The following is a 25,376-nucleotide window of genomic DNA, read 5'->3' on the forward strand; positions in this document are numbered from 1 at the left end:
CAGGGGCTGACTACCCCTGGAGTCTACTTCCATCACAGGCCAGACTTTGGGCTTCAAGTAAGGATTCATGAAACACTGAAAGGAAGCAGCTCTGAAATAATTTGCCTATAGTTAGGCTGATGTTTTGAAGAGGAGGGCTATTTCCCTTCTGAAACATGCTTTTAAGCCTTCCTATCACACATTCTTCACATCCACCTCACTGAAAAACACACTCCAGAGCCATACTCCAGAAAAGAATGTGACACTCATGCAGAAAAGAAGAAACTGGTTTTATTCTTGGGACACTGAAGTCTTGTTACAGCATCTAGCTGCATTCCCCCTGACTGGTTTTGCTTGCACAAGGATGGATTTTAACGGGGTAGGGCACCAGATACAGACCAGGAGACCATCACGGGAGGTAAGTAACCATTTACAATGAGTCAGAGCACATGGCAAGTGTAACTCGGATAGGGATTTTCCAGGGACCAGTCCGCCCTGCCAGGTGATCTTGTTTCCTAGAAAAGGCACTTCCGGGACCAGAGTTGGTACAGGAGAGATGGAGGCAGCAGGAGGAAGTACTGGGAGAGAGAGAGGGAGATGCTTCCCAATTTAACCCATTATGTGTCATGATGGGGCAGTGGTGAGAACGGGCGGGTTATTTTCAGTGTATCAGAAGAAGCAGCAAAGGCCGCCTGCAGGCCTGTGCATCGACCGCGGATGGCACAGAGCCCCGGCTCCCACGGGAAGGGCTGCCAGGGCTGTGGCCGGCCGTGGTGGCAGGAAGGAGCAGCGTGGTGGGCATGGCCCACCTGGAGACTGGTGCAGGAGGCAAGGGGATGGGAAGGGGGATGGCAAACTGGGTGAACTCATTCTGTCCATTCCTTCTTGATGGACAGGTTCCACTCCCAGGTGAGATGGTCATGCTTGTCATCATCCGTGAAGAAGGACTTGTTGTGATAGGTGCCTCGAGCCAGCATACCCTTGGGAGCCTCCTCAATAGGCGTCAGGAACTCGTACTCCTCTGGCCGTGGCCCGTAGCTGCCAACCATGAATGTGGCTTTGTCCACTAGGAGAAAACAATCCACAAGGGATGAGCCCCTCAGGTGGGGAATGATAAAGGAGAGAAGAAGCCATAAGCATTAGCACAAATGACAGACAGAAAGGAGATAGTGGTGAGAGAAAGGGACGGTCCGTGTCAGCAAAGGGAACAGAATCAGTGGAAAAAGTGGCCTACTGAAGCACAGGGATGGAAGGATAAATGGATGGACAAGTAGATGGACAGGCAACTCAGTCTGTACCCTCTCACATCTGTGTGCTGCTGGAAAGGAGTGGGTGCAACCAGCATATGGCTCAAGATGTCTCTTGATCCCCTGCTACTTCTCTTTTTCTGGTGAGAAGACACCACTCGCGTGTGCTGAACGGGACACTGAAGCCTTAGAGGTGGCTGCATGCAAAAATGCACCTGGGATGTGTGTATGCAAAATGGGGTGTTCCTCTGCCATGTCCAGGCAGGGCAGCGCTGCACAAAGAAGAGAGGTCATGGGCAAACACAGGGCTCTACAGACAGCAGGAAGCTTTGTGGAGCAGCTCTGAATTTTACTAAATGCATCTGGAAGAGCTTTCAGGGGGTGAGAAGCTCCACACAAGCTGAGCCACTCTACAGGGGGCAGTGGGGGAAGGTGAAGAGCTCTGTCTAGAAAGGAAATCTGTGGCAAGGACCGTCTAAACAGTGTCTCTGGGGACTTTGCTGCTGCAGACAGTGGTGTAGCATACAGATACCAGAGCCGGCTCGTATTGAGTTCACTCAGGAACAGGAAACAGTTGGCCTGGGTGATGCAGAGTGCAGGCTAACGCACTCTGCTGAGAAGTCTCGCCTCCTGTGTGGTGGTGCAGGGGGGTCGTCCGGGCTAAAGGAGGCTCTGTCCCAGCCCAGAACTGCAGGAACACTTCTTTGAGCAGAGGGAACACAGTGGCAGGAGCACTGGTGTGCAGGGCACAAAGGTCTCTTACTCACCCTTCACCCCTGTCCGGTAGGTGTGCTGCACGTATTTCAGTCCCGACACAATGTCCCTGTTTACCTGCAAGAAGTGACCAAAAGTAAGTGTCATAGGAAGGGTTTTGGTTCTGTTTCTGCTGTTTTTCCCTTCCGAGAGAGCCATCCTGGCTCCTTACACCACTGTTCTCAAACGCTCAGCACAGAGCACATTGTGGTGAGTCCTAACATGACTTCTCCATAGGCGCCAAGAGACCTACAGCACCCTGCGTGCATCTCCTGCCCTTCCCCATCCTTTCCCTGACTTTGAGGGTGACTGGAGCACATCAGTGAGCTTCCCAGGATGGGCTGATGAGGACAAAGTGAAGCAGGGAGTTCCCAGTTAATAGTTTCCATACTAAAAGCCAGAGACGGGTGACTAGAGTCACCTCTCCAGCACAAACGGGTGGGCAAGATTAGCTGAGAACTCCCAGCTGCCCTCTGAGCTCTGCGGGGAGCTGGCAAGTTTCTTCTCAAGAGACAGAGGGACACAGTTTTGTTCATAATCTTTCCTCAAATCTCCCATGGATAGCTTGGATGTATCCCCTGCTGTCCCCCTCCAGCATGCCTCGCCGCAGCACTACTCAATCTGGAAACAAGATGGACAGATCCTTTTACGTCCCAAGGGAGATTTCACATGGTGCCAGCTCTTACCAGGCTTGGGACTGAGGGGGAGAGTTAGAAAAACTTGTCTGGCTCCAGGCATCTCCTGTCAACGGGGCTCAGATACAGATGGAAATATTTCGTAGCACAAAAGAGAGCTGGAGGTGTCTCTGGGGACAAAGTCATCTCTGAGACAGCAAGCAATCCCCAGACAAGAAGGGAAATCTTTCCTACAAAACCTACAACATTAACACTTTCCCTCCACTGTTTCAGGAGAACTATCCTCCACCCCTTTTTGCCTTCTCTGCCAAAGCCAGCTTTGTGGAGATGATCACTTCAGTGCTGGAAGCCACACTGCAGTGTGGCCAAGTTTCATTTTCAGCTGGAAAGAGAAGAAATGGCTGACACAATGGTTAATAGGAGAGGGGGAGAAATGAGACCATTTGGGTATACCATGATCCATAAAAACTCAAGTATCGTCAGCCAACTGCTACAATATTAAATCTTTTTTGTGCATACGTGAAGCCCAGCAATGCAGACTGAACCAGTACTTCATGGAAAGCCATTATTTCCTCTCCTCCCTGTCCATTCCCACTTTGTGGGAATTAAAGATTTTCTCGTGCCTAAAAAGGTCAAGCCAAACTCAGCCAAAACTACCCATCTGGCTTCCAAACCACCTGTTGTTCACCATTGTGAGCGGACAGAATGCCACTTCTTTCAAGGGGCGAGCAAGCAGAAGCAATTCCCTGGAAAGACCTGGTCCCTTGTTGGGTAGAACGACACCTGAAGCTAGGGGAGCTTTACAAGGGCCCAGAATTCGGGCAGGCATGCTGCCTGTCTCTAGTTATCTTGACAGACTGCCAGTGACCGGTCTCGGCAACTGATGAGAAGTAACAGGAAGGAAAACAACTCACTCTGAAGTGGATCTTAACTCTGTATTCCACTCCTTCCTTTAATACAAAGGTCTCTTTCTTGAGAGCTTCAAGGTCACCTGTAAGGAGAGGATCAAGCCATTAGCTAGAGGTGTCACAGCAGGAAGAGACCACATGCGGTGGGATGGGGCTGGGATTGGTGTTGGAGGCGCGCATCCCTTTGACAGACGGCACACCTGCAAAATGAGTACGCGGAGGTCTGTGTAAGCAGTTGCACTGTGAGAGCACGTACACAGAAACGCCTGGGTCTCTGTGTCCGCATCTATGAAGATAATGCCTAAACGTACACGGGTCTAGGCACACATACACAAAGATATTTATGCACAGACTCATCGTTAGGCATCTGCAGGAGCGTGTGCGTACTTGACTCATGCCCAGCCCTGGCTCGGGTGAGCGGAGCGTGTTTCACAGCTCCTGCCCAGTTTGTGAGGCTGCCCGGGCTCCGCAAGGCTCTGCGTGGTTTTGGTTGAACAGGAAGCTTCTCTGCTCCTCCGGGCCCAGCTTCCTCTCTCTGCAGAAAAGCCCATATAAGGTGAAGCCTGGTTCTCTCCCCATGTCCCCAGGAGCCGGAACTGCAGTATTGCTCGATTCTGAAGTTTCAAAACAGCCCATTACCCCGACGCATGCACAACCCTTGGGCTCATGAGGTCTCATTGAAAGGAAGTAAGAAGAGAAGGCAGGAGAAACCCAGGAGCTCCTAGAGCAGTCTAGATGAAGAAAGAGACCCTCAACACTTTCCTCTGTTACAACTCCTTTTTCATACATGTATACCTTAAAATAAGAAACAAGGCTAAGATGCTCTCAGAGTCCCTCTGAAACCCCTTGTAGCATCCTGAGGACAAACCCCCTTTCAATTTGAAACATCCCAGGTACCTTTGCTTGTTCCCCTGCATGCCCAAGGACAGAGTCTGTGCCTACCTGTAAGGTCCATAGTGATCGGTCCTGGAGCAGAGTCACATACCAGGGTGAGTCGGGTGACCACCACATTGGGAGCTGTTGGGTCTGCAGGTAGGAAAGTCAGGGGGAAGCTGTCAGCTTGCAAAATTAAATGCAGGGGGAGGGGAATGACACTGAAGAAACACGGTTGCTTTCGCACACAGAAACTGCACTTCATGAAACACCCAGTAACGCCAGGCTTCTCTTAGCACAATGGGACCACGCATCTACCCCAGTCACTCAACATGGATCCCTCCAGCCTCCATATGAATACCTGGAGGAGATCTTTCCACTCCAGGAGGCGCCTCTCTCAAGATCATTCTGAGCATTAAGGCCCGCTTTCAGCATCAGCTCGTACCCTCATGTTTCTAACCCCTCACAAGTCCTCCAAGGTCCACACACCTCCCACCACAAGTCCCTATCTGATGCCAGCACTCCCTAGCAATCTTACACCTAATGCTTAGGGAATTTTCCCTGCCTCCTTTCCATGCACCGTTCCACCTGTCCATCCCCTGTCCTCCAGCAAAAGCAGCGCATGTGCCTGGTCAAACAAGCTCCCTCTTCTATGAGGCCACCTCACCCCATCCCCACACTGCTGCTACGCATCTCCCCCATCCCTTCCTGTCAGCGTGCCTCAGCCTACCTACTACCACAGGTCCATCTCCCAGCAGGGACTTCTTGTACTTAGCGAGGCTTTCATCGTCCTTGTCCAACTCTTGCAGCTCCTGCAGTGTTTTCTGGGGAGGAGGCTTGTAGTTGAGTTTCCCATCCAGCTCATCATCATCTTCCTCCACGTGAGGTTCTTGGGTCTTCTCAGTCATGGTCGCTTGGTCTGGGTAACAAAGGAGGGGACAGTCAATGGGATTGCTCCGGAGCGGGGTAAGGTCCCCAGGGGCACTCACTCTGGGCACGGCGTGGCTCAGTCCCCCGGGCAGGCAAGCATCCGCCCAGCGCCGAACGCTGCAGGATCGTTACAGGCAAATGGCGACGGTGATCGGCTGCAATCCCAACTCGGCTGTGCTGATATTCTGGCTCGAACACAATCCCCCTCTGCCCCCGCTCCTCTCCCTGCAGGCACCATGCGCACACGCAGACCTACACCATTCTTCCCTCCCGGGGAGGAGGTGCGGGAGCAGAGGCTGAAACCAGAGTGATTTACAGCCACTCTGCAGCGCGGTTGCTGGCCGGCAACCCTGCAATTACAAGCCACCGTACAAGGCTTCAGCACTCGCCAGCTATCTCACACAAAGAGCCCCTGCCACGCACCAGGGCACAGAGAGACATGAATAAAGCCAAGGCCAGAAGTTTCATTCACCCTCTCATAATGGGTTAAAAGCCACGGGCAGGCAGCATTTCATACAAAGATCGAATACCTGATGGTAACTCCCTTATATTAGCAAGTTAGCTGAAGCCCTCAAGGAAACGCACCCACTACAGTCTATCTGCCGGCGTTCCCCGCGCTTGCTCCCAGGAACAGCTTACTGCAGGCATCGATTGGGTCTCCTTCCTGCTGAAGGAAGGAAGGAAGCACGACGGTGACCGCATCCAGCCTGGCCGCAGAGCAGCCATGCGTACCTGTGCTGCACCAGTGGGGCTTCTCAGAAAGGAGACTCGGGACGCCTGGAGCCCTCAGCCAGCACGGCTGGGACACGCAGCACTGAGTGCAGGACAGCAGCGAAGCTGCTTGGGTGGCATCCCAAATGGGAGCCACAGTGGGGAGAGATGGATGAACTGATGGCAGCCAAGGCAGGGGATGGGGGAACAGGAGACAGGCAGGAGAGGGGAGCAGTGCGGTGCCAGGTCCCCCCCTTAGTCAGCCGCCTGCCTCGCGGAGCCAGCCGCATGGTCCTAAACCACCTTCCCACTCTTCAGAGAAAGGCTGGGGAAAAAAAAAAAAAGCAGTGCCCTGGTGCAGCTGTGTCTGTCATGAGTGGCCAAGGCATTCCTTGCTGTTTGGCAGCAAGGGGATTTGGTCAAACTACACAGATTATTCAGTTCTTTTTCATTTATCCTTGTATTAACTCCTTCTTCAAGTCCCTACTAAAAATTTCCCTTTTGCCTGCTTACTCGCAATTTCCCCAGCAAGCCCTTTATCCTTCCTGCAGCTGTGGCCTTAACATTTGCCCCTGCTCCCAAAAGCTAAATTAGGAGCTAGCAGGATAGTTTCTCATTCATTAAAACAGAAAGGAAATACAAAAAAAACAAACCCGCATGCAACAGTTGAGGGTGAATCAGCAAGTGGAATCAGGCAGCAGTGAGTAACATGCAGACCTCCCAGTGCAATTCCAGTAGGAAAAAAAAAAAAAAAAAATCAGTGAGGGGTATATTGGCATGTTACAAGGGGACAGAGTAGGACCAAGCAGCGCAGGAACAAGAAGACTCAGTCGGGCATGCTAATGGGTGATGGCCCTGAGGCAAGACTACTTTGCAATGGCATTTTGTGGTGAGTCAGGAACTAGTGCAAAGCGGGCAGCTGGGAAATAAAAGGGAATCCCAACTCAAATAGACAGGAAAGAAAGCACGTCCCAGCAGCTGAATAACCTTGGCTGAGCTCACGCTCAGCCCTGGGAGTGAGAAGGACCTACGTCCCATGGGAAAGGCCCTTGAGCTTGTCCTCATGAGGAAGGAGACCAGAAGCTCCCTCATGAAAGTAATGATTGCTCGTGTCCCACTGCTCTGTAGCCCCAGCACAGTCACCTTACAAAACTTTGCGATCCCCTCAGTGCCATCCCACATTCGGCACAGGAAGAGGACATGATGAGCTGTGGCAGCCATCACCAGGTCTTGCCTTCCACTTGGACACCAGCTGCAGATCTGAGTCATTTCCACTCTCCTGAGCTCTCTCGCGATACCAGGCTGCATCTGCCACCACTACAACCACAGAGCAGAGCTGCCTGCCTGCCCCTATCCACCATGGGGGGTTTTGTGGTTTATCATGGGAGAGGGAGAGACCCACGCAATGGAGAGAGAGATGTCGGGCCACATGCAGAGAAAAAAACAGAGAGTCAGGGCTGCACCATCTGGTTGCTCCCCATCCCTTAGACCTCTCTGCATCACACACGCCACAGAGACTTTCCGTGCCATGGGGTGGCTCACTTGAGGGTGGATGCTTTTAGGCTCTGAAAACCTCCCAGAGAGGTGGACAGACAACCTGTGCTCTTCCAACAGTGAGATCCCGCAAGGAACAGCACCAGCCAGGCTGTCTGGGATGAACAACCCCTGGGTCACATGTGTCTCAGGATGGTAACGATCAGACCCAATTCTGGCATTTCTGCCCAAGTTGTGGGCCTGACCCTGCCTTCCTGCCAAATTCCCAGGCAGGAGGTGACCAAGAGAAAAGGTCACATCTCAGCTGCCCCTGCCTCTACTCATTCCAGCTGAGGGACTGGTCCCCTCTGCAAGCTAAGACACGCTGCTGGGCTCAGGCACCAGTGCTTCCTCAGAGGGAACATGTCGGTGCCCAGCTGTCGGGGTCCCTGGGTTCCTGTGTCACTGCCCAGGCCAAGGGCTGAGATAAGATGGAGACCCCCTATGGCCTGAAAGCCTCATTAAAAACGAGAAAATTAACCCTATAAATGCTCTACGCAAGGAGAAATCTGTGTGACTTCTGCCTCGCCCCACCACATTTTTCTCGCTTCCCTGCGGCCCCAACCCGCAGTCGTGCATCACCTGCACCCCTGAGGCCTGGCAGCACCCACAAAGCAGCAGACAGAGGGGCAGGGGCGGTGCTAGGGACCCCCAGACAGAGAGAGAGATGGCTGCAGCAGGCGAAGGAGGAATCATGCCCTGCCGAGGGGTGCCAGCGTCACTCAGCTGAGCTCTGCCTGTGCCGGGGGTGGGTGGCTGCGCTCGCACCTGCAGCAGGAGAGGGTATAGGGGCAGGAGATATGGTGGATGGTGGGCACCTCCTTGCCTCCTCCCCCCACCCCCACCATGCGACCACTGGGCACAAAGAACGATGTCACAGGGTCATTATTTTATCTGCCCTCCCTCTCTGCATCAAAATTCACTCCCCTAAACCACCCCTTGATCGAGGGCTTATCTCCAGGATGCGGGTTTGGCAGGGAGGAAGCAATTTTCCGCGATGGGGTGGGGGGTGGGGGGTAACACACCGGCCCCACCAGCGCCCCCGGCCCCGGCCTCCTCATCCCACCCCCCCTGGGGTGCGAGGGCTGAAAGGGAACCCATTGCCCAGCCACCCCCGGGGACCGCCGATTACCACCCCGCAGGGATACATAAACCCGCCGTCACACCCCCCCCCCCCCCCACGCCACCCCGGGGGCCCTCTCGCCACCCCGGGGGCGCGGGGGCTGCCTCCCCCTTCCTCTGCCCCCTCCACCCCATCACGCCGCAGAGCCTCCGGAATGCAGGCAGGGCCCTGCCCGTCTCCCCGGGCAAGGCTGGGTAACGGAGCCGGCCAGCGGGAACAAAGGCGCAAAGTTGCGCGGCGCCGGGGGGGTTGGGGGGTGGAGGGAGCCGGGGGTCCGTCGTCCCCCCCCCCGGCCCCCGCCGCGTCTTCCCCTCGCCCGGGCTCGTACTCACCGGCTGAGCGGCGCCTGCGGCCGGGGTCCTCCTGCGCTCTCAGCGCTCAGCTTTGAGCTTTGGCAGTTGGAGCAGGAAGGAAGTTGGTGAAGAGAGAGAGAGAGAGAGAGAGAGCGGGGGTGAAAAAAATAAATAAATAAAAAAATAACACTCACGCGCGCAAAAAAAAAAAAGGCAAGCCGCCGCCGCCGCCACCAGCAGCCCACTGTCAGCGGAAGCCCTGCGCGGCCCCGCATGCTGCAGCGCACCGCCGGCTGCCGGCCCCGCTTTGTCTGCGCGCTTTTTGCGCAGAGGGTGCGCAGGGGCTTTGTCTGCGCGTCTTGAGGCCGGCCGGGGCCGCGGGAGGGCTGCCCTTGCGCGGCCCCGGGCTCTCGGTCCCTGCGAGATGGGGGGGAGTGGTGGTGGTGGGGGGGGTGGGGTGGTGTGTCTTTGTTTTTCATCCCTGGCTTTTATTTTGTTTCTTTTCTGTTTTTGTTTCTTTGGTGTAATTAAGGTCGATTTCAGAAGCTGGCCCCCGATTTCTACCGATTAAAATAAGCGGAGAATCAGGTTGAGTGCATTCCTGCCTACGTGGGGGGATATGGGGGTGTGCAAATGGCAATCTTTACCGACGAACCTCATTTTTCCTGGTTAATACATGCTACCTGCTGCACGTAATCAGCTAATTGTTCCCGACTCCCAGCCATTTTCACACAAACAGTTTCAAAGATCGGCTGCCTCAGGAAGAACCAGCTCTCGGTTCCCAGAGATGCTTAAGTGATCAGAAAGATTTTACACCACTTCCGCTCTGAAATACCAGAAGATTTTCTCTTTCTTCTCCACTCACGGAGTGCCCGCTTAGTTCTTCAGTCACATAAATCCTTCACACACACAATCCTCAGCACAGAATTTAAGAACAAATTAGATCATTGGTTTGCAACCAACAAATCTGGATCGCAATGACTGATAGACTGTTCTTAATGCCTTTGCAGAAGCAAAATAAGCAAAGCAAATCTATTGTCAATGGGCTTAAATTAACTGTCCTGGATCTACAGGTCCATTAGAAAACATTTATCGTTCACAAATTTTTAAAGGTTTCAAACAGCTGAGTAAGAGGGCTCTCCTTCAGGGATGGACAGATTTCAGAAGAGGGGGACTGATTTTCCCAGCTTACCATTGCTTTCATTAGGCCATGGGTGGCACTTTGGACCTGACCTCAAGCATTTCAAGGGACAAACAAGAGCATATGGCTGGCCAGCAGTGGATTTCCATTTAGCAAGGGCTGTAGCCTCCAAAACATTTTAAACCTCCACGAATTAGCTTCACCACCAAGAGAAATTATTTTATTCTCTGCTGCTCTTTTTCACTCCTACGCTAAACCTCCCTGTGGGCCAGCATAACGGAGCTGAATACAGCACTGAGCTGAGTTTAAAACATACCTGACAAAAAATACGTAAGCAAATGCGTAAGTATATACCAATGAGTTTTAAACCCAGACAGGCTTCCTGATGGTTGTTCATGATGGCCAAATGTGGCTAAACCCTTGTGCCAGCACAAGGGAAGGAGCTGTGTGGGATAGGGATGGGGAACAGGCAGAGCAAATTCTTTCAATGACAGTGCCACGTTATGGTGGCTCAAATTGTCCATGTGAACAGTCCTGGCCTGCAAAAGATGTGAAGAGTTAGATGTGTTAATTAGGAGGAGCTTTGAGGAAACAGTCTTGTTGAGCAACCCCTGCATCTTGTACATCAACTTCTTTTCTTGGTTCCTGCGCTGCCTGGACTAACTCTCTGATTTCAGTAAACTTCCTAATTTGTACTGGGAGACCAGAACACCCTTTTGGCTGGCAGGGTGTGTGAGTTGAGGTTACTGTTCGCCCATGGCTTGGCTTGAGATTTCCTTGGTTTTAGCGGCTGTGTGCAAAGACACGAGTGCAATGATAATTCTAGCGTTATTATGATCATTTTTGCTGGAGGAGAGTATGGTTTAGCTTTCCCTCTTTTGTTTTTTTTTAAGTCAGAGATAAATACCAGACTGCCTGTGTCTTTGTGTAGCTGTTTGCACGCTATTTCTAAACATGTGTGAGCACACATCAAGACCAGTATATAGCCACAAATGTTCACAGAAGTGTAGAGATGCGTAGCTGTGTGCCACCATAGGTATATGACGTGTCACTCAGCCTATATGGGCACGTCAGCCTAGCACGCAGGAGAAACAGATTTTCCTCCTAGTTTAGAAATTAGCCAGTATGTAATCATGGGCAAATCACGTTATTGCTCTATGCTTCGTCTTCCTGTTGGTAAGAGGGGCGAGAAGGAGCTGCAGACGTTGGATATGCATCATGCCGAGCAGATGGGAGCTTAGAAGCCAGGCATCATCCTTTGGGTCAGCGTATCCAACATCCCACTGGGGAACCACGTCACTGATCTGCTGGAAGAAAGGCAGGTTTTGAACCACAGCATGTCACTGAAGGCAAATGCCTACCAATGAGGATTTCATCTCTGACAAAATGATGCCATGCAATGAAGATCGTCTCTTGGCAGACGTTGTGCAACCCCAGCCAATTCTCATGTCTGTGACAAGGAGGAGGCAAGGACAGCAGCTACCTGCCTTATTGCAAAGGAAATGGTAATATTTCGAATATGTCCTTAGTTGGAAAACAATATTTTCTACTTAAACTATTATTATTATTAGGTCTGATTTACTTTTTCCCCACTGATTACAACTTGTCGTACAATTAGTTGACAACATTAATTCATGCAATCAGCCACTAGTATCTAAACTTATTTCAAGTAAATAGCCAAAAAGCTTGCGCAAATTTTTAAATGCATATCATTCAACCACACAACCTTTACTCTCAACCATTGCGTGTCTTCTGCAGCACCTTATTGGACCCAAAAATTCTTGAGATTTCTTAAAAATTGTAAGATTAGAAAAATTAGGCATGGCATTTTTTTTTCTATTTGCTTTCAGATTGCTGCCATAAGCTGTCCAGCATTTCTGGGTTTGAATTTTCTAGATTGGTGGTACATTGCTGGTGTGTGCTTCTAAATGCCACCTCCATGTTCTGCAGAATAAGAGGCTGCAGAACAAGAACTATTTTATGAGAACTATTATAACTGAGGAAAATAACTATTTTATGGCCTTTAGAAGCGATTAATTCAGGAAACCATCACCTGTTAGAATCCTTTACATTCACCTGCTCTTTAATTCCAAAACTTTCTAATTTGGAGGTGAAATTTCCCAGGCTGGAAGCTCTGGCAGGGAAAAATAAAGAGATATTTTAGTCCTGCAGGGAATCCATTTTTGTAATTGTAAGAGGCCAAATAGTGTCATTATTTTTCTTTCTACTGCTCTTGTAAAGTGGTTTGTTTTGGAGCTACTCATTTGCACGTGCACTGAACTCCGTACATAATGTTACTAACTCACATTAGTCTCTAATGTTGCCGAATCCTGTCACTGTCACGAGCTTTGCCTCCCCCTCAAGCTTTTTGCAATCTCTGGGAAGACCACAGGCGATACGCTGGGAAGACGCCCTCGTGGCGCAGCAAATTCATGTCAACAGCTGCTGCAAGGTAAGCGCCAGTTTGGCCGTGGGTGTCCCTCAGGTGGATGTCCCCAGGTGGTGTCCCTCACTAGGGTATCGAGATCCTTTCTCCTCCAGAGATGGGAGGAGGTAATCCGAGCCTGAGGCAGTCACGAGGTGATGAGCATGGGCGAAGGTGACAGGTCAGGGAGCTCAGACACGAGGCCTTTCCCTGCCATACGAGGGGGCATTCACTGCATCATGAGGTGCCACCCAGCTCCTTGGTAAACCCAAAACTGCCTCCTCCACCTCGCAGTTAAGCAAGATAAACAGGGGGATGCAGGCTGTGAAGCATGTGAATAAACAGCAGGCACAAGGTGTCCCAGGATTTGCTTTAAAAGGCAGCATCCTGAGGTTGGTCCTGCTGTGCCTACCACACGTGGTGCCCGTCTTCTTCCTACTCAGTGCCACTCACTCCTCCTAAAGCGCTGCAAGGGAGAGTGCAGCCGATGGGGTGGAAAGAGATGGGGACTAGACACAATGCCAGCAAGGGAGACAATATTCAGCATGGAGAGCAAGGAGGAAGAAGGCACATTGGGGGTGCAGCCACAGAACCCCTGGTAAGGATTTAGCTGTCTTTCCCACCCCCAGATCCAATGGCAATCCCTTCAAACCACCCAGCCACAGGACTTGAGGGCTCTCAGCTGGATAAAGAGCTGACGCCAGAAAACGTGACTGGGTGCTCCATCTCTACGGCTCTTCCAGAAGAGATTTCCTTGAAAGATGGAGAGAAGATTGGAGATTTAATGCTTGTCTAAGCAGCTTTCAGGCCGTTTAACGTGCTAATCCCATAACCCCCATCTCCAGCTTGAAGGTGCGCAAAGACTTCACATGTCACTTCTGGATGACTCAACTCCTCTGGGGGAGCAAGGCAAACAGCAAGACAGAGAAAGGAAAAGGATTTGGTTGGGGATGAGAGAGTAGGGGCAAAACAGAGCCAGTTTCCTCCAGAGGCTAACCTGAGAGAGGCTGAGGATGAACAGAGCAGCCCAGTAAAGGAGAGGGAGAGGAAAACAGGTGGAAAGGGGAGAGTGAGAGGACAGGGCTAGGCAAGGGGAAGAAGGTCCATGCCACTAGGGAGCAGGGGTGTCTTCTCTGCACCCCCTGCGCTCCAGAGCCCAGCATGAAGGAAAGCAGCTTTTGCTCTCTGTCCCTCAGTGGATGTCGTGGCAGGAGCCGGTGTCTTGCAGGGGGTGGTGTCCGAGAGAAGTCACCCACCAGAGCTGGATTTGGAAGAGGACTGGATTATTTTAGGACCTCTCAGAAAACACGTGGTTATGTAAGGTCAAATCTCAGCAAGTGTAATCAAATCTCAGCCCTAAGCTGATCACCAGGCAGGGTGTTAGGAGGCATTTATCCAAGCACTCCTCCTTGCATTGTGACTTTCTTCCAAAGCAGCCAGAACTGAAGCTGGGACTAAATTAGGAGGAGAGCTGTGCCATCCTCTCCTCCTCTGCCAGCCTTACAAAAGTCTCCCTTGCCAGCTGCACCCTGCCTTGCCTGTGCTAAACGCTCCTCTCGACAGAGACCTTGATTTTATACTGGAATTCATGGCTCCTTGTCAGGCTGTGTCCAGGCTCCTGCTAACTCGTAGGTGTCTTATGTGCCTTGGTGCTTTAGCCTTAGCGGTGCTCAGGGCGTGCTGCTTGCAGCCACATAACCACCTTCTGAAGCCATGAGGCAGTAATTATCAGCGTCTCTGTGGCAACATTTTTGCTTTATTGCACTTGTGCTGTTCCCATCTTACTGCTCTCCCGGCCCTGCCTCTGCAAACCCCCACAGCGTTATTGCGGCGGATTCTCGTGGAAAGCACCAGCGTGAGAATTGTTCCTCCTCCCTCTCCTTCTTCATCTCTTGTTTTGTAGACTTTAGTATATAAAAAAAAATATGTGGTGCTCAACAAAGCAGCTAACAGCTATTTAAATTCTCAATAAATATTATCCAGTAATATATATTCACAGAAGCTTAACACGCAATATGAATGTGCAACATCTGCACGTGATGAGCGTTTTCCTCCCAGAGCTAACAGAATCACAACCAGGGATAAACATAGAGAGTTTAAGTGGGTCCTGAATAAAAGTATATAATGCTAAGAGAAAGCACACCAAGAAATTATCCTCCTCATCATTTTTATTGTCATCACCTGCTGCACTGGAGAGAGACCTCAGAGGAGGATGCTCTTATGGGACCCCATCATTGCCCTTCCCAGCTGGCCCCTGGGGAAAATTTCCCTTTTTTCTCTCTCTTTCTTCTCTTCCTTTATTTTCATTTTTTGTCTAGAAATAACTTTCACTATTACAACCAAAGCATGCCATCAGCTATAGACCCCACAAATAAATCTTCGCATATACGAAACTGACAGAACACCCTTTGTTCGCCCAGCATGCAGTGATGGCTCCTAAACAATTCACTTAGCCTAAGGATGTCTTTATGATGCTTGACTGGATGCCAGAAGTGGGCTGCAGTTCCAGGTTCTTGGCACAGAAATAGCCCTCAGGGCATCCCAATAAGAGGCTCTAATTCACTTTATAGAGGTGTCTACCTCCACTGGAAAGCAAGAGTGTAGAGGCTGTAAATTAAATGAAAGGTTAGAATCTGCTAGTGAATTAAAAAAAAAAAAAAAAAAACACAACAAAAAAAACCCACATTAAAACATTAAACCCTACACATTTGCAAGATCCTGAGGGGAGAACAGAAGGCTTAGTACTTGGCAAAATACTTGAGCAATAAAAGGAGAAAATAAATTTAAAAAAAAAAATATGTATTCACCTTTTCATCCCCTGGCTTTTCCCCTTCCACAGTTATTTCCACCAGGGATCTGCTATCGCATGGCAGCTAGAGCATTTAGCATCCGTGTGTCTGGGAGGGGAGCAGCCACCCAAGAGACAAGATAATGGAGCAGGAAGAGCTGCCTCCTCTGCCCATTAGTTGAATGTTCCCAAGGAGAGTGTGAGATGCTCCCCAGAAGCAATCATTTCAGTTTGAAAGCCTCAGCTGTTACGTGAAAAAAAATCGCAATAATGGTGGCAAAGAGCTGAATGAGATTGCACAGCGGTGCTTTTATCCGGTAGGAGGAGGGAGGAAGAGTATGTCTGTAGCATGGTGTGAGAGACATAGGAAGAGATGTGTCCCCTTAAGAAGAAAAAAAGAAACATTTTACCAAAATGTTTTAGAAGAGCCTTTCTTTATTGGGCTGCTGGTTGCCAAGGAGAAAGAATTGATCGTTTACCAAAAAAAAAGATGAGAAAAGAAGCTGTCAGGAAAGAAGACATCTGGAGCTGACTTGTGTACAGTTTCTTCTTCTTAGCCCGGTGACACTGAATCACTTGCTTCACTGTTTTAAACCAAATAAAGCTCTGGAATTATCTGATTTCCATTTAAATAAAAACACCCTCTTCAGTCGCTTTTTTTTTTTTAAACAAGGCAGTATTACTTGTCTGTTTAGTTCAAAGTGTGATCATTTTATTGAGTGCTAGTGGATCGTTTAATCACTGTTCACAGGCATATGGCGTGTAATTCGTAGAGAAGGAATCAATTATGGAAAAACAAAAATCTAAGGAAGACCCTTGAGACAGTGGAAACTGTTATTCAGGTACACTTTAAGAGCAGCCACATGCTCTGCTTTCTGGCAGTCACACAGATAACAAGATTAACTAGCTGGGATTGATCAAAAAAATAGGGAAAAAATGTTAGACTGTGGTTCATTATATTAATGTTGAGTATGTTCTGTAAATGGCATTCAGGAGAAAAATAATCTTATAAAAGAAAAAGCAGGTATTTTAATTGTGGGAGTGTGAAAGGAGGAAAGAGAGGAAGCTTTTTAAAATGATCTAGCAGATTCAATTCCATTGCAGCACTACCAACAGCCTGGCTGCAGACATTATGCAAAGATAGCGCAGGGAAAGGACGCTCACTAATGTTACTGCTTTCTCATGGGACAACTCTGCAACGAGCAGGAGGATGCTCTTGATAATGAATCGCAATGCAGTTACAAAGTACTGAGCTTTTCGTGCTGCATGGCCAAGCACCTCGGTCCCCACAGCACGTATCTGGACAACCGGGTCTCATCTGCAGCTCTGTGAACTCTCTGTACATCGGTTTCCATATTTACAAATAAGGGATGATGAAAATTTGTCTCTGTGCTTTGAGATCTGTGGGGGGAAAGTGCTACCTAAAAAAGAGAGGATTCATTCCGTTTTTCCTTTTATTTATGCCAATTAGGGAAAAGTTCATGTAAGTTAATAAAATCACACTAACGTAGCAGTCTTGTGGTATTAGATGGTAAGAGTTGGTTATTTGTTCCAAGAAAGGCCAGATTCACTACTCGGAAGAAAATGTAACTCTCTGGTAACTAATGAAGTGTATGACAGGCTACATGGGGTTTATATCATCTGCTATAAAAAGCCCCAGCATGTCCTAAAGCATTGGTGCCTGAAAGCCTGGGGCCTCTAATGACGTTCTGACATGCACAAATCGAGCACCCTTGACTAAATGTGAAAAGCAGGGGCTTCATTTTTCCTGAAGAAGCCTTGGCAATGGCCATTTGGCTCGTGGACTTGGTCATGTCCCCAGTGCCACCTAGTTTCTAACACGGACAGGGTCATTGCTGTCTTATGGTTTGATTTATGTTTCCTCAAAGGACCCTTTTCTCCAGACTGACCATGGAAATCTCTCTCTAGAGTCCTGGCAGTGGAAGACCAGACCTCAGCCTCTTTAATCTCTGCCCCATTGCCAGAGCAGCCTCCAGGGCACAAGTGGAAATGAGAATCAAGACCAGGCTCTTTTGCAAGCTGAGCTTAGAGATACTTAACATAACTGTTGTATCCAGCAGCAGGCACAGATTCCTAAAGTCCGATTTATTGCAGGCTGCTATAGATGCTTAATCCTGACACCAGAGTAGTGGTACATGATTTCCTGAAGGAAGAGTGACAAAACTCCACGAGGATGCCTTCTTCTCTGAGTCTTTGATGGACTCATTCGCATATATTCAATCAGCTAAATATCGGTGCCAGGCAAAGCCCAATCCTTTATATCTGTTTCTCTTTTTTCACTTGCACAAAACAATAGACACCTTAGGAACATGATGGCCATTGGGGAAGGAAGGTTACAGCATGTGAATCTTCTTTTTCAGGCACCTTGGTACACTGAGTTTCTCACCAAAATGCTGTTGACATGACAACCTCACTGACCTTCTTACAAGACCAATAGACCATCTCATTCCAGATCCAGGTCCTACCACTGTCCTTCCCTCGCCAGGGATTCAGAGGCACTTGGTAGGCTGCCTGTCTGCAGGAGGGAAACCAAGGTTTAACCGCAGGTGCCTGGAAAATTCCCTGCTTGTTTCCAGTCAGGTATGCCTGTGTGGCAAGAAACAAAACCCTATCAATACGGTACAAAGTCTCCCAAGCACCTGGCACAAGCTTGTAGAGATATGTTTCAAAAGAGTTATTGTGGCCCATGCCAGCCACAGCCCTCAGCCGCTGCATCCCCGAGTCTGCGCCTCGGCTGGGATTTCCTCCCACAGTCCCATGAGCTCAGCCAGCCCCTGGAAAAGGCAGTGTCTTATAAACTTGTGTTTTCTTTGTCATTCAAGTGAGCTGCTATTTCTGGTATAACTGCAGTTACCATGGCTACACCAGCTCGTAAATAGGGTCAGAAACCTTGGAGATGTTTTTTAAGTGATTCCTTGGAATAGGGAATAATCCGGCCAGAGGTAACAAAGCTCATGGGTTTTCCTTTGGGGCCACAGGGACCACACTCCTGCTACCGCTTGGCCCCCATGGGTTCTGGTGCAGCTCTGATCTGGATTGGTGGCAACTGATGTGGCCCAAAAGGCTTTCCTGGGGCAGTCCCACTCAGTCCCTGGGCAGAACTCATCATCCATCCAGGATGGCAGCCGGGCACCGATACAAAGCTAGTGCCTGTTGCTTGCAGAGCCGTGCACCTGCACCTCCACAAAGCAAATGTCACCCATTTTGAAAGGGAGATGGACGAAGAAAAAGGAAGAGAGGGGAAATGGCCTGATAATAATGGGAGATAAGAAAGAATGTGATAAGCAGGGCCAGTTAGGGAGTTTCTGCCACGTTTTCTCAGTGGCCATAAAATAGCTTCATGTGACACCATGGAAATTTTTTGCCTACATGTCCACTTTTGTTAAAGAGAAATGAGCCAGATTTCACTGGGAAACAGGAAAACAAAGGGGGTGTTTTGAAAACAAACAGCCTGAAAAAGTGTAAATTTTTAAGGTTCAGAAAAGAGGAGTAGAGAGCTGTAGAGCCGATTTCCCCAGCAACTCTACCTACATAGAAGAAGGCAGAAGGGGAGGGGGAGCCCCCGGAAACCTGTCTGCAGCAGATGGAGGCATAGGAATGAGCAGCAGGGATGGGAGCGGATTTTGCTGCCAGCAGGCTGCACCTCTTTATATCCACACAAGCAGGTCCCTGCCCACAGTAATCACTTCTGCTGTCAGGAGCCGCTGAGCGCAATCAGTCTCTGTGCGTTTGTGTACAAGATCTAGCCGTCACAGGGAAGAGACGGTGCCAACACGATGCTGCCCCCGTCCTCTTTCCTGTGCCCAGAAATCATCGCATGAGCCTCCGAAAGCTGTGTGATTGTCCTCAAACATGTGGGAACACTAAGTGTGCTTGCTGCTACTCTGCTAGATTGAAAGCCCCTTGTCTGCATCTAGGATTTACTTCCCAGCTTCTCTGTACTCACTCAAGGGCTGCGACCTTATAGATCTTTTAAATGTAAGCTAAGAGTCTTGCTGAGGGATTTATCTCATCTAACTTCAGCCATCTGAAAGGCTTCCGCTGTGGGGTGCTCGCTCAGAACCAGACTGGTCCCCACTGCCAGGGTCTGTCACGTCAGAAAGAGCCTGTCCTTTCTCCGTCACACGCAGTCACACCCCTGGCTGGCATGGCTGCTCCAAACCCTCTCCTCCAGCCTCACCCAAAGATGAAGCCCGTCCATCCCTGCACGAACCCACACCTCGGTTTCCTTCTGCCCCTGCACTGCTCTGATGCTCCTAGTGAAGCTGGTTTCTCTGGGAGTGTTTTTGGCTCTGCCAGCCCTGGTCTCTTGTGAGTTGGATGCTCAACAAGGGTAAGTGAGCGGTGCTCCACCAGAGCCAATGGACCCCACGGGATTGTTAAACCTGTGGTTATTCCTCAAGCCAGACAGCTACAGTCCATGACTGAAGTGCTGCTGCAGCTGAGGATGATCTTCCAGCACCTTCTAGCAGGGCCCTGGACTTTCTCTTTTCATCCTGAGTCTCCATCCACTTTTTCCACACGCCTGACACTGATCTCCCAGGTGATCGCAACAGGCTATTAAAACGCATCAGAGATACAAAGCCCCTGATAAAATAGTGTGCATTACTATCCATGGAGTCTTGTTGCGTTGGAGTTTGGGCTGAGGGCACCAGCTCTTCCCTTTCTCAGACAGCACCTCACAGTAGCAATGCCACCAGTACCTAGATGAGACCTAGCTGTTACCCTCAGTCCGGTGCCTCAGGTCTCAGAGGTGACAGGCCACCCCACTGGCTGGCCACCGGCGTGAAACACAAAGGTTACCCCTTCTTCCCCTGCCATCTTATCTCCTGGATGCAGCTAAATATCCACCGGGGCACCGCGCAGCATCTCAGCAGTGTTCCCTATGACTCCGTTGAGTGGACTCAACCCTCTTGGCAGCGGGCTGACCAAGTGCACTGCTCTGTCAGGTGTGTCTTGCCCCCTGCAGCACCGCTGAGAAGTTTGCTGGAAGCCCCTCCATAAGTTCACCAGCAGATGGGAGGGATCTGGGATGATTAAGACCACTCCTCCCTTCCCTGCATGTGCAGGCATATGTGTGTGTGTGTGTGTGTGTGTGTGTCCACGAGCAGCAGCATCACTCAAAAGGCAGGTGATTTCCTTATTTCTCTTTGGTTCCAGAGATCTCCCCCCAAGGAGCTCCAGAGAAGGCACAACCTCTTCTTGCAGAAAGGGGCACTTCACCCCTCAAGAGCGTGTCGAGGTTCTGCTGCACCCCCAAACCTCGCTGGAGCTGTGCCTGCGGAGCACTGGGGTCACAGCACTGCCCACATGTCTGTCCCCCCCTGCACCGTGCGGGGGCCCGCCCACGATTGGCGGCCTGATGTCACCTGGTGGCAGGGTATATCTGGAGGAGAAAGGACACCTCGAGACCCTTTCGACGCAGGCTGAAGGACGGGAGTTGGATGATTTGCAAGAGGAGCCCTTGGCACTGTAAGTATTTCCCAGGAGCTCAAAGCAATAGCGAGGGTGGCAGGGGGGTGAAAGAGGAACTGTCTGCTAAACCCTGAGGAGAGAAAAGTCCTGATAAAACACCATGGGGGAAAAATTTGGATGTTTGTGCTTGCAGAGCGTGAACAGACCCAGTAGCTGAGAGAGGGAGTTGTGGTTCTTGGGTGGTCGTTTTCTGTTTCCTCTAACATTAGGGTGAGTGCTGCAGCCGTGGTTTGTCTCAAAGCTCCCCGGCGCTGCGAGCAGTGATGCCCTTCGCGGGGCTGCTCGGTTTCTCATGCCAGGCACCCTTTGGTCGGGGGGTTCCCCGGCACCCCTTGGTTCGTGTCCTCGATTGGGTGAGCCTGCGTGTGGGCAGTGCCGCGGGGATCCTGAGGAGCGGTGGGGACAGGCAGCTGGTGCTTCTTGCCCCGGTGCCCAGCCGTACATGCAGGGCACATCGATGGGGAGTTTATAGCGTGCAATGCGGTACCCTCGGAGTTACTGAATCCCTTCTTTCAACTGGGGGAATCTTTCCAATGATCCCCACCCGGGAAGCAGTTGTGGGAATATAGTTCTGATTGAAATGAGTTTCTGTCTTTTAGAATGCGTCCTCTTTCATTTGTTCTTGGTCTTAAAAGTGCTGCTAGAACGGAGGGTCTGAGATCCTGTGTAAAAACGCAGGATCAGAAAGGGATGAACCTGCATGGACTTTTTCCATCGTTATGATTAGCCAGCTCAAGCAACCGAGACTGGAGCTGTGAGACTCCTCACAGGCATCTTACACTGGGTACAATATTCCCTGATGAAAGCCTTGCTACAAGGATGATGCTAGTGTCTCTCCTGAGGTCAAGAGCTGAGCATGCCAGAACCCCACCAAAAGGAACGTAAAAACGAGGCTATTTCCTCCCGTATGCTATCTTCTCCCAGTGATATACTGCCTGGAGGGCCATGGCCCATGGGGGTTCTGTTTCTGACTCCCCTGAGGCACCATGAAGACAAGTGCAGATGGAGAAGTCTGTATTTTTGGAGGTTTCAGACAGGGGAAGATGAGATCCTACACTGAATCTGTCTGAAGAAGGTCAAGTGAGGCATCTGCATTATCTGTCAGGGAAATTTTCCATAGAGAAGCCAAGATTAAGGAGGGGGCAGATTAAAGAGCCAGCATTTGTCAGTAGTATTCAAGCCTCTTTAAGTTCAAAGAAAACTAAAAGAAGGATGATTAACCTGGCCAGCAACCCAGAGGTGGGATATCTGACGCAACTGAGATAAGCCCATTACCGTGTATTAGGTATAATTAGCATTTGAACTCAAGCAAAGCTCTTGCCCAGAGGATTAAACCCTGGACTGAGCAGAAACGCTGTCAGGGACAATTAGGTAACACCTTGTCAGAGAAGGGAGCAGAGGAAGTGTGCAGGAGAACATCTTGTTCCTCAACAGCCTTTGCATCCACGGCCATCATCTCTCCCCCAGGAGCTGCATCCCAGTGACAACGGCAGCGGAAGAGCTCTGGCAGCCTGGGAAGCACTGGGGTGAGGCAGCATAGCACTTGCAGAGGGTGAGAGAAGGAGACCCAGGCTTGTTGAGCATTTGTCAAGCCGTCTGTTTGGTGTGGTACCAAGGACTATCCAAGGACCCAGGTATGGAAAGGTGAAAAGCTGGGAAATTCCCCTGGGAAGCTTCTGTGGGTGTTTCTTTCGTAACTGTGATCCCAGGGCTGCCTGCCCACCCATGTCTGGCTGTGTGCAGGGGCAGCTGGTTCCCGACGTGTGGGAACTGGGGCAGCTCCCTTGCTATGGGGCAGGGCCCTCTCCAGCATGAATGGAGACCTGTGTGTGATGGCGGGTGAGTCCCACCAACTCACTGGTGGGAGGACAGCTTGATTCTTGCTGTGAGATGGAGGCTGTTCTGTGGCATTAAGGTTGCTTTCCATCCTCTGCTCTTTCTTTTGGTGATGCATGGGAGAATAGGTAGGGGGAGGGTGGTAAGGAAGAGGTTAGAATTGTTCCTTTTAGTTTCATTGAGTGCCCTTTCTTGAATTCATGCAGGTGAGAGAGAGGATGAAGTGTGATTTGGGCAGATTCTTTTTCCTACCAAATTTCAGATATCAAGTAGCTGGCAGGTGGACATGACTACCTCAGATGGGGGAAAGGAAAACTCCAAGGACTGAGTCTTCCCATTAGCTATTTCTCTATTGAGTGAAGGCCAGGGGCAAGGCATGGGCTCAAGGAACCAAGAGGAGTTGACCCTCAAAGACGTTTTTGTGGTTAAGGTACTGTGCTGGGAATTCACTTGGGGACTGAGCTCAGCTGCCTTTTACAAGTTTTGGATGTCAAGCCAAAGGGTTGGAAATCTGTTAGCCTGTGCGTTTCTTCTGTTGTACTTTCAGGAGCAGCCCTTGAGAGGGGTGCCAAGTATCTCCGTATGTCAGATGAAGTGAAGGTGCTTAGAAGTGCACGTGTGTCTCTCGTAGTTCAGGAGGGCTACCTCGCACTGAGACAGACACCTGCTGATGAGAACTGCTCCTGCAGTGGAGGCATAATACTGTACTTTGGGGCATAGCAGAGATGCCATGGAGCAGTTTTCCAATGCAAAGCATTTTGCTGTAGGGCAGCACCATCTGAATTCCTCACTGGTCCCAAGTAACAGTGAGACACCAAATTCTCTCTTTGGTTTGGAGCCAAATTGCCTTCATCTCTCAGTTTGGCCCTAAAAATCTGTAAGTCAAAAGATTTTGTCATTCCTCCCAGATGTGCAGTCCAGGTCATACCAATCACTGCACTTCCATTCCCATTCCGTAAAATATGAAGGTGACAGTGTTTGCGTGTCCTGCCACCATGCTGTGGGGATAAAGCTGTAAATACCGGGTAATTGTTCAGGTGCTTCAGAGATCGCAGCCAAATAAGTAACTTCTACGATTTGAGCTGATCCCTGTGTTTGTGGGCACAGTGTGTGCTTAGGAAGCGTTGTGTTACAGGCGGGGGAATAGCATCTGTGCCCACTTCAGCTGCAGACACAACCATCTGCTGCTCCATTTGGGGCTGCTGGAACCCGTCCAGCCTCCTGCTTGGGATATTACAGCTGAGACAGGAGTTTGACCGCAAGCGACAGAAGAACTAGCATGCCTCTAGGTACTATCATTGGGATCCATCCTACTGCCAGCACAGATGGAAAGAAGTCAGGGGTGAAGTGTTTCCAGACTGCCACAGACACAGAAACACAGCTCTTCTCCTTGCACTGACGTGGAAGTGACAGAGGAGGATTGCCTGGATGGTCTTTCTCCTTGCATCTCAGGCTTTTTCTGGCACTCTGGCTATGTCAGGACTGTCAAAGACAGGAACTGTCTTCAGACTAAGGAAAAAAAAAATTACCCATCTTTGATGGCATTTCTAGTTCTGAGATTAAAAGTCCAGAGTGTCACTGCAGGTGATGTTGGGGATTAGTCCAGAGCACTATGGTGACATAATGGGATTAGTCTTTAGTACCAAATCCCGAAGTTAATTCCATCAGCGATTCCATCCGCCTGGCTGCACAGGGATGAACACCTGGAGACAGGAGTTACGAGTTATGTAATGGTCATGGGGAAGAATGTGACTCCAAGGAGGGGAGAAAAAGTTGGCAATTATTTATGGTCCATAAATGCACTTGGTCGAATCATTCTAGCATACTAATTAGCACAAAATTTGATGAAGGGCTGGAAGCTCCCCCTTGGGCACTGGTGAGAATTACTGCTGTTCTCTCTGAGAAGGAAGCAAAAGACTCTGAGTGCAGTGGTTCTGCCCTCCGAGGCAGATGTCTCCTGCACAAGAATTGCTCTCTGATAACTATTCAGTCCCTCTGAAGTGGAGCTTGGCTCTTGTGCAATGCGGTGCAGAGGAGGTAATATATGCATGTAATATAATGTTCAAAAATACCAAAATGGACATATCCTGGGGAAAGTTATAGGCCTTGCTCTCCTAAATCCTGAGAAATTAACTTCTGTCTAAAAGACAGTCTCCAATGCTTTGCCTTAGCCTTCTTTACAATTTTTTAAAGACACTGTGCTATTTCCCTTAAGATTGGTGTTGACAAACATGAGGCCCTATTTGTGGTTGCACCCAGACTAAGGGCCCATCAAGCTCAGCATCCCATCTCCATCAGTACCCAAAAGGAACTGCTTAGGCACAAGTAGAAGAACAGGTGAAGTACAGCATGATGATTCCCAAGGATAGGATATTTTTCTGAGCCCTAAGACAGTGTGTCTTTGTGGCTCCTTGTAGTCATATCCTGAACCAGCCCTTAGCTCGCGTGTCCTTTGTCTGGCATCTTAATTCATGCATGCCGGATGAAAGGCAGTGCTATCCTGCTTAGTTTGTATGCATTACAATCTTTCTTTATGTTTAATATCTTTATCTTTAATCCTGTCACAATTATACTTCCCATAATTCTGTTGCCTGACTACCGATACCTAGAAATGATAAGCAGGGTGTTGCGTCAATCCTTGCCATTATCTTGCAGACCGAGGGATCTGAGAGAGGCGTGCACCAGCCACTGACAGCAGCCCAGCG

At 50.0% G+C, this 25,376-nt stretch overlaps 1 protein-coding gene across 1 annotated transcript; it reads right to left on the reverse strand.

The window, feature by feature from the left end:
* Positions 1–248: 248 nt before the first annotated feature.
* Positions 249–9,156, reverse strand: ARHGDIB (Rho GDP dissociation inhibitor beta). Its single transcript, XM_054205282.1, has 6 exons — positions 9,025–9,156; positions 5,126–5,314; positions 4,465–4,548; positions 3,529–3,605; positions 1,994–2,057; positions 249–1,045 (listed from the first exon to the last, which is right to left on the reverse strand). The coding sequence occupies exons 2-6, from the start codon at positions 5,301–5,303 to the stop codon at positions 846–848; spliced, it is 603 nt and encodes a 200-aa protein (XP_054061257.1). The 5' UTR covers positions 5,304–5,314; positions 9,025–9,156; the 3' UTR covers positions 249–845.
* Positions 9,157–25,376: the final 16,220 nt, after the last annotated feature.

Source organism: Rissa tridactyla, chromosome 1 (genome assembly GCF_028500815.1).
Source record: "Rissa tridactyla isolate bRisTri1 chromosome 1, bRisTri1.patW.cur.20221130, whole genome shotgun sequence".
NCBI classification, from domain to species: domain Eukaryota; kingdom Metazoa; phylum Chordata; class Aves; order Charadriiformes; family Laridae; genus Rissa; species Rissa tridactyla.